Below are 10,105 nucleotides of genomic sequence, written 5' to 3' on the forward strand. Positions count from 1 at the left end.
TCTCAGTATGAAGAAAAAAACTGATGGAACAGATTATAAAGAAGTCGTTATCAAAATTATGTGGAATATTGCAGCAATACAGCGGAAATTTTAGGAAACTTATAACATTATATTTGATCTATTCAAGGATTTCATTTTTTATTAAGTGAGAATTGTGCGAGTACGCGATACCAAACGAAAATAATTATGGTAAAAGTAATGTAATGGAATTAGTTTGTACCTAATAACAAAGTTACACAAATAAGCAAAAGAAGAGTTCCAAACCATTTACTAGTATAGAGTACCACATTGTAATAAATTCAAATAAGTTGATGAAAATACGAGAGTATACAGGGTGTCCCACCACAGATTGACAGATGCAGACTGTCTGCAAAATTACACTATTTTTTGGTATCCCAAATAAAATAGCATCTATCACCGGATTTTATTAGAACAGCGATCCACAAGGAACTATATAAATTTGACAATTAAAAACCTGTGACAGGTTGTCCTGTTGATTGTTACTTACCTGTCATGTCCAACCTAAAATGTGCGAAACAAATGAAAACATCATTTTATGAAAAGGGAAATGTTTATTTGTAAATAAAATTAAAACCACTGGATTTATGTATAGGGAAACTTTAACAAAGTAATACTTAATTTTATTGCAGAATGCGAATACGTTAAAAAAAATTAGGGGTTTCCATTTAAACATTTCGAGTTTTTCACATTTTTCACACAGGTTAAAAAAAATTACTGACACTTGTTATTATACAGGGTGTCTCATAATTAGCTGCCAACCCTGAACATGCCGATTCTATGATCAAAACTAAGTAAAAAAGTTCATATGAACATGGGTCCGGAAATGCTTCCTAAGGGCACCCATTGAAGAGGGAGGAATGGAAATGATTTTTTTGCAATATCTCTCAATCGCGTTGTGATAAATGAATGAAATTTGGTATACACAGCTAAATTTTGATGAGCAATTTGATGGACTAATCCATTTATTTCCACAAGGTCCATTGGGGTGGGTACGGGGGGGCCCTTGGTACTTTGCGTGTGTAACTTTTTCATCTTTGACTTTTTAACAAATTGGACAGCAAATTCCGTTTTCCCGAACTGTTTTACGTTAAAAAGGTACTCTTGTTTCAAATCGTTATCTTTAACGGTTTCTGAGAAAATCGCTCTTGAATTAATCCCACTTTGGTCAATTTCATAGTAATTTAAACAAAAAATAATAATAATAATTTAATACGTAATCAGTAATACACATTATTGATGTAGAACAATTATGATATGATGATTTGTTTATGGCTTTTGCGATGGTAATGCTGCGCGGCAGAACGCGAGTACGGCAGAAGGTTTCCAAACAGAAGGCTGACATCAAGGAGGACATTCCTCACTGTATTCCGCAATTTAGCTGCAACCGTCACTTTTCGAAGGGATCATAAGATGGAAACTTAATTTTGATAACAGACAACAAGCTATTTTAAAAACTGTTCAAAAAACCCTCCACCTTCTCTGATACAAAGTCTTGCCCTACGTGTAACACTTCTCGAAGCTATTAAGATGCTAAAACGGTTTTGACGAATTTCATTGGCTGCATCATTGATACGCTGCAGCAATTCCTCACGGGTATCGACTTCGGTGGCGTAAACTTTTTGATTTAGATATCCCCAGAAAAAGAAGTCCAGCGGGGTTAGGTCGGGAGAACGCGGCGGCCAAGCTACCGGTCCGTGCCTCCCTATCCACCGTCCAGCGAAATTTTCGTTTAGGAAATTTAGAACATTGCGACCACTATGTGCCGGGGCTCCATCGTGTTGAAAAAACATGTTACGTCGTAAATTTAGAGGCAGATCATCGAGAATTTGGGGAAGATTTTCTTGAAGTAAGTTTAAATAAAGATTTGAATTGAGACGTTGTGGAATTTCAATAGGTCCAATCAGAGTGTCGTGAATTATTCCCGCCCATAAATTTATGGAAAACCGTTGCTGGAAGTTTGTTCTCCGAACAACATGTGGGTTCTCTTCTTCCCAATAATGAGAATTATGAAAATTTAATTTTCCATTTCGGGTAAAAGTAGCTTCGTCACACCACAAAATTTTGGAAGCTTGCTCGTTGTCCAGCGACAAAATCCAGCGACAAAATTGCATACGTGGCGCAAAATCTTCTGGTATCAAGCCATGTACACGTCGATAGTGATAGGCATGTAGACCTTGTCGCTTTAATATTCTTCCAACCTGAAATGTTAGTAGCACATCTAATCAATTCTGTTAAGGAAATCTTTAAGATATGTAGTACCGTTGGCCGAGGAACATTTATTTGCCTTGAAATGTTCCGTATGCTAGTCGTAGGATCTTGTTCAATAGCGTCAAGGACCTCCGCTTCCCTATTAATCCTGGGACGTCCTTGACCCGGTGCCTTTCGAAAAGTGGCGGTTGCAGCTAAGTTGCGGAATACCGTAGGGAATGTCCTCCTTGATGGCAGCCTTCGGTTTGGAAACCTTCTCCCGTACTCGCGTTCTGCCGCTGCAGCATTACCATCGCAAAAGCCATAAATAAATATCATATCAACTAACTCTTGTCCCGTAAACTCTTCCATTTTTTTCGCTTAGAACTATTAAATTGGCAATCGGGTTGACAATACTTTGACATAAGAATACCTTGATAATTTTGTTTAAATTACTATGAAATTGACCAAAGTGGGATTAATTCAAGAGCGATTTTCTCAGAAACCGTTAAAGATAACGATTTGAAACAAGAGTACCTTTTTAACGTAAAACAGTTCGGGAAAACGGAATTTGCTGTCCAATTTGTTAAAAAGTCAAAGATGAAAAAGTTACACACGCAAAGTACCAAGGGCCCCCCCGTACCCACCCCAATGGACCTTGTGGAAATAAATGGATTAGTCCATCAAATTGCTCATCAAAATTTAGCTGTGTATACCAAATTTCATTCATTTATCACAACGCGATTGAGAGATATTGCAAAAAAATGATTTCCATTCCTCCCTCTTCAATGGGTCCCTGTGCCCTTAGGAAGCATTTCCGGACCCATGTTCATATGAACTTTTTTACTTAGTTTTGATCATAGAATCGGTCTGTTCAGGGTTGGCAGCTAATTATGAGACACCCTGTATAAATACCTCAGACTCACTTATATCAAAAATTCAGGAAAGTTGGCCAAAATTGCGATTTAAAAGGCCCATTTAATTGGACTATAAATTTATAATAATAATAACAGATAACACTGGACCATGCTCAAATTCAGCAAGTAATAATATGTAAACCTTGATCCAAATATTTTAAATTGTAGGATAAAAAGTAAAAAAAAATCTGTAATAGGTATACAAAAACTACAACTTTTTCTAAAACAACATTGCTAAAAATGCGTGTGTAGTAAATAGCTCTAGCATTCAATTGTAACACAAATAAAATTAAATATTATTACATTTTAAATAAATATTTTGTGTTACTATCTCCCAATTTGCATAATTATTAAAATTTTTACAAAATTTCCCAAAATGTTTTCGACTTAATAAATCTTCGCAAAAATTTTTGTTAAGGGATTTTTAGTCGATTTATTCAGTCTCAATAACTTTCCAAGAAAAGAAAATAATTGTTTTTCAATTTTTTCCGGCAAAACTTGGAGGTCTTGAAAAATATGATTATTTCCCTATACATAATATCTTAAATTCCATGGTTATATTCAGTTTACAGCCAGTCTCACTAATCTAAATATGTTCATAATGCATTATAATTGATATTTGCCAAACATCCCTGAGCGGAGGCAGAAAAAGGTGTTTAAGAAAAGGACTGTAACAGCCCTGTGCATCACGTCTAATAAAACACGTCGGTGCCCTTTGAAAAAGAACTTTATGATGATCACCCGTGCTTTTATCTCTTCCTAAAAGACCATTATCGAGTTTAAACTGATTTTATTGTCCTTGGGGTCAAAATACTGTTTATTGTACAAAGACTTATGAGTTGTAATTTTAGGAAATAAATAGAAATATACTTAAACCGAAGACCCTGCTGCAAGTGCTGCAAGAACGGGATGAATCCTTATTTTTGAAAAATGATATTTGGTGCAAATATGGAATTTTGTGTTGATTACTTGTCATCCGTTCTTACACCGTATAAGTGTTAGTTTTTTGGGCTTGGTTTTAACCAGTTGTTTATTTTAAATATTATTTTCAGACCCATTTCAGTAGATGAGAGAAAGTGTTGCCAACTCTTCCTAATATTCCACTTCCTGGTACTACCCAATTTAACACAATGCAATCCAAACAAATTGCAAAATTTATTAGGCAATACTGGAGCAACGTTTTGAATGCAGAATTTCAGCAGAAATATAGTTTATGGCGTTGCGAAAACCCCTTTGTCAAAGAGTGAGCTAGGTAAGTTAACCCTAATGGCACTTTATGGCATTTTGCGAAACGCCAACTCTTCTATTCTGCAAGGGTTTAACGACAGGGCAGTAAAGTGATGGGATTGCTATAGAAAGCGAAAGTCTGTCGGCACGCTTTTATTGCTAGGTGAATTTAAGAAAAGGGCGGTATATTTATCTCTGCAAATATCAATATTTACGTGCAAAATTAGGATTAATTTTATAGGCTGAAATTGTGCTAACAATAAGTATGGTTTGTAATAAATAACAACTTATTGAAGTATGCAATATATGTCGGTATAGTGATGTGAATTTTCTAATGTGTGTATTTTGCAATGTAAGGTTTTTGGTTAGGCAAAACTATTTTCATAAAAATAACCCTAAATCTTATTGACGCAATTATTATTTTTTTTAATATTCATAGGTGGTAAAATACCCAAATAAATAAAAAAGAAAATAAGAGCTTATAGCGTCTTTCTAATAGTGAAAATTATATATTTTTATACATGTATAATGCCAGAGTAACTGTAACACTTATAGTGTGTTCCTTGATCTAAATTTACTAAAATAAATTCTAATTAATTATTAATTGATTCATACGTAAATACACATCTTAGTACGTCTGAAAGATTAGTTTTGAGTAAAGTGCTAAATTATGATGTAAAGCCAAAAAATATTCTTAAATTACATAAACAAACTACACAAAAGTTGCCGTTAAACTTAGCTAATGAATTTAGAAGTAAATAAAAATTGAACTTGAAAAACTGTTATTAGAAATAACTTATTAAAAGAAAGGAAATCTACATAGTCCTTAAAAATGATATTAAAAGTTTGCCAGCTGATAAAACAAATGCTACAGTTATTTTAAAGAAAAACAACCAATGATATAAAAATAACTAATTCAGTGAAGGGAATTATTCAAAAATAAATAGAGATCTAATCAAATTAATTGAAAATAAAATGTATAAAGCATTATAATATAAATAAGAACAAGAAATTTCAGATAACGTGATAAAAATTTAAACCGCCACACTTTTATGGTTTACCGAAAATTCATGCACATAATATTCCATTAATACTAATGCTTAGCTTCATTAATTCTCCTTGTAATAAACGAAATATGTATTGAAAATTATCAAAGCTTTATTTGAACATTCGTATATTAAAGATAGTAACCATTTATAAAAAAAACTTCCTTTAAGGAGGCGTTTATATTCGCCATTTTTTGTCCAGCATTTTAGAAAATCTGAGAAAGTTAGAAACAATATCTCTTCACTGTAACAATTATGTAAGTTTTCTTCAGGGTATAAGACAACTGACAATATATTGGAAATAAGAAAATAAAGCATATTTTAGCTCACATTCGTTTCCTAAATTTTGCATAAAACATAATCACATTGCGCAGAATGCTGTTAGGAAACTATTAGCATATGCATTAATCACAATTATTGAGTATCTATCTACAAATTTGTTGGACAAGACAGAGAAGGTACATTTTCTGATGTTTGCATGTTCTCCGTGATATTTCAATGAAAAATTAAAGGAAGTTTCTCTAGTTCAGCGTTACGCTTGTTCTATCATTGTTTTATTAAAAGTGCGATTTATTGTTTTTAAAACGCAAGTAGTTTTGATGCTAATCATTTAAGGATATGTTTTGATGTACTTAGTTTGTATATTCTCTAATTTAAGTTGGCTTGCAGGCTTCCGTAGAAGTAGTAATGGCTGTACAATTTTTTAGCTATTTACTAATGTACCAGTAGATAAAGCGTTGAATGTTACCAAAAATAAATTAGAGAAAGAAAACAATTTGGTAAATAGAACTAACTTAAATAGGGAATGCAATTAATGAATCAAATTATCACCACTTTTAAGGAATATTTTTATAGATTTTTTTTTAACAAAACTGTGTTGACAATTTATATAAAATACCTACCATTTGGTAGAAATATTTTTGCAATTTGACCTTCTTCTATATATTAACAACAAAGAATCAAACTCTTTCTAGATATTTTAATAAATAAATTCTTTAGCGGTTATAAAGAACAATTCACACTTAATAGATATTTAAATTTTAATTTTAATCATCACATTGTCTTATATAAAGGTGAAATAAAATATTTTTATGATAGAGCCAAATTAATGTATTTGTTCAAACGATAATATTTTTAATAATTAAGTGAAATTCATAAAAACTGTACTAATAATAACTTATACTATCGTAGAAAACTTGTTGTTGACGATCAAAATGAAAAAAAATGCCTTTATAGCATACCTTTTAAATGCAATAAACATTACATTGGAGAAACCTTTTGACTTATAAGAGTATTAGATTAGACGAACACATTAATAAGCGAGAATTTGAGAAATTATAAAGCGAGCGTGCTTGGAAAAATGGAAATGCATTTTCGGTTAAATTACTGGAAAAGGAAAACTTAATTGAATTATTTTTTATTTGTCTTTTTTTCACTGTGAGTTTTTTGGTTACGCAAAAGAGATTAATAAAAATACCCTTGACTGATCCGAGAGCACAAGGGTATAACTAATTTTTTATTTTGTACTTTTTTCCTATTGTTATCATGTTACCTATATATTATTTTTTTTATTATCTTCAATTCTTTTCAAACGAAGTCATACTGTTTGAAAACATACTCATATGGATGTGTTGAAAAAACAACTGCAGCTAATTATAAATGACCATCGCAGACAAATTCAGGAATTGTGTACATTGCCTCGTTTCGAATAAGGCTTAAAAAATTTTTCTCAGTAGGTAATACAGTCAAAGCGCATCTAATACACAAACCATAATTAGGTTTTGTACTAAAACCATAAAATTAAATTCCCTGCCTCCACTTTATTGCGGCCAAACACCATAACAAATCGTCCGGGTCTTACGTCCAGGTACATGCCACACCACCATGGAGGGGGTAGGAGAATATTATTTAATAAAGATATCCAAAAACGTGCTCACTTTAAAGCAAATAGTCGTTTGGTGAAGTTTGCAGAAATCACAGCAAATATGAAAACTAATATCGAGATGACATCTGAAGACAGAAAAGTTAGGAAACCTCTGATGGAGAAAAAGCGTAGAGCCAGAATCAATGAGAGTTTAGAACACCTCAAGCAATTCCTCTTAGAATTTGATCCCGAAACGGCTATGCGGAGGAACGGGCAAAGAAGTAACAAATTGGAAAAAGCAGATATTTTGGAATTAACCGTGAGATATCTTCAAAATTTAAGGGTGAAAGTAGAGCAGAACAAAAGTTGTGGGTTCTTACCTTCTACTAGCAATTGGACTAGCAGGAGCAGTTTTTCAAGACAAGTTCCAGTGAACAATACTGCAGGCGGACAAGTTTTCTTTGGCATTCCCAGGCAATCCTGTCAACAGAACTGTGCTGCAAGTGAAACAATTTGGAGGCCTTGGTGACAAGTGTAGAAAAATTAAGTGTAACATATTCAATACTTTTACGAATTTTCTGTGATATTTTTATACTAAATGTAAATATAATTTTATTGTATCATTGCAGCAATCGTAAGTGATGTATATTTTAATAAATTGTTAAATAAAGTGATTGTTACTGTGTAATTAGTATTCTAGATTATTTTATTTTATGCCACTGTGACAAAAGTACTTATGGTTTAATACGGAATACTAAAATAAGAATTTTCAAATATTGTGGAGGGTTAAATGTGCAAATATTTTTTGTCTAATTGCCTATTAATAAATCTTTGATGTATACTGAGAGTTTACTTATTTTTATTGAAATAACCACGAACGAAAAGCTAATGAAACAGTATCCATTTCCTAATGTTTATTGCCTATTTACGGGAACCAGAAACAAGTGCCAAAATTTTAATCACCTATTTAAGTCGTAAAAAAGAACATCTAAGTAACGCAGGGGATTGATTCACCACCTTAAAGGTTTTTCCTAATCTAAATACTAAGTTCGTTTTCATTTATGTTGTTCTTTTTGTTTATCGTTCCATCAACTATAGACATTTCGACTTATATATGTTGCAGTGGAAATTATCAGAAATATAAAATTTTAAAACAGTCTTCAAAACTAAAACACAACAAACACTTCTGGGACACCGGGTATAAATATTATTTACAAATATATACAAAAATATTTATTTAATATCACAAACTGACAAATTCCTTATACAAGATGCCTAAATATAACCTCAATCACAGTAATCAATAAAATATAGTACGCAAAACGATTATTGTTATAACACTGAAAACTATAAAATAAAAACTGAGTAGACCTAACAGGTATACCAAAATAACATGGGGGTGCAAAGAGGGGAAATAATATGAAATCTAAAGTATTAGTAGATGTGCAAATACTAAATATAGATTTTTTAAATCTAGTAGTGGATGTCCGATATACTGACTCTTATTTAATTTTTTGAGGTGATGGATCTTCAGATTTTACCCGCAAAAATTTCTCTATTTCATGACTGCAAGAAATACCCACAAAAAAGATAGTATTTGCCCCCAGCTCATTAAATCTTACTAATTTCCAAATCAAATTTTAGAATGATTGTTTTTTCGTTTTGTTAAGAATAAAATTACAGCTCTAAAATTTAATTTACTTGTTTCTGCTTGTTGAATAGATATTGAATAAATACTTACTTCCGAGGGGCGGCAATTTCCTTAGGAAGCATTTACGGTCTATGTTATTATTCACAGGGTATTTCAAAACATACAGGGTGACCCATTAAGAATGGAAACACTCGCGTACAAAAGTTGTTTATGGACCGATTTGAACCGGTTTTTTTTTAAAAGATAGATCTCCAAAAGCTCTATCTTGATGCAAAATTTGAAGACGAAGTTTTGATTTTCAATTTTGTTAGCGATTTTTTTTATAAAAAGCCAGTCTGACTGCACCACTGGATTTAGGAATCCCTCAAATGCATTTATACCAATTTTTGCGAAAAAAAATTTGCCCCTAAAAAAGTTATGACAATATCGGCATCACCAGTGTTTGCCGTTGTCGGTGAACCTATTCTTTAAAAAAAAACGAATAGAACCCAAATGGAAACAAAATTAAATAACAAACACTGGTTTAATAATTATTAATAAGAACCATAAAAACCAGTATACCCAAAATAAACAACAAGTTCGTCAAATTATTATTATTTCGTGGTTATTATGCCAAAACTTACAAATATTACCTTCTTAGACAAAAATAATTACATTTATAATTTTTTTATTCAAAAAGCCACTGGATTCTACAACCATAATACAATTCTTTGTGAAGAATTTTCTGAAAAAAATATTATGAGATATCCAGAAAATAACGTTGCTTAAAGATAATATGAACAAAATTTGGTAGGCTCTGAAATATAGAAGTTTAGACAACAAATGTCAAACTTCACAAGTAGTGGCACATTGTAATATTTTTTGTGCATTCCATAATTCTTTGCGATGGCTCAAAGTTTAACTTTACATGGGAAAATTGAAATAGTACGCCTTTCTGGAGAAAATGATCGGACTGCAAGAGAGGCGTGTATAATTTTTAACAACAGACATCCAGATAGACCTAATATTACGCATAGCACAGTTTTTAAAATAAACAATACTTTTATGGAATATGGTGCTGTATCAAAATGCATTTTAAAAAGGGACAATCAACAGAGAAGACGTATTCACGAGCAGGAAATTTTAAATTATTTTACAAACAATCCTCAGAATAGCCTCAGAATTGCTAGTTTAGATTTAAGTTAAAAGTGAA

General features: G+C 31.9%; 1 protein-coding gene across 1 annotated transcript; it reads left to right on the forward strand.

Annotated features, from left to right (window-relative positions):
- The first annotated feature begins 7,401 nt into the window (after positions 1 to 7,401).
- Positions 7,402 to 7,791, forward strand: LOC111691555 (transcription factor HES-1-A-like). Its single transcript, XM_023454600.1, has one exon. It carries the CDS (start codon positions 7,402 to 7,404, stop codon positions 7,789 to 7,791), a length of 390 nt encoding a protein of 129 aa, XP_023310368.1.
- The last annotated feature ends 2,314 nt before the right edge of the window (positions 7,792 to 10,105 follow it).

Source organism: Anoplophora glabripennis, unplaced genomic scaffold (assembly GCF_000390285.2).
Source record: "Anoplophora glabripennis isolate ALB-LARVAE unplaced genomic scaffold, Agla_2.0 scaffold356, whole genome shotgun sequence".
In the NCBI taxonomy this organism is placed as follows: domain Eukaryota; kingdom Metazoa; phylum Arthropoda; class Insecta; order Coleoptera; family Cerambycidae; genus Anoplophora; species Anoplophora glabripennis.

Excerpts from the sequence above, each read along its gene's own strand:
- LOC111691555 (XM_023454600.1), top strand. The coding sequence starts at position 7,402 with ATGACATCTGAAGACAGAAAAGTTAGGAAACCTCTGATGGAGAAAAAG.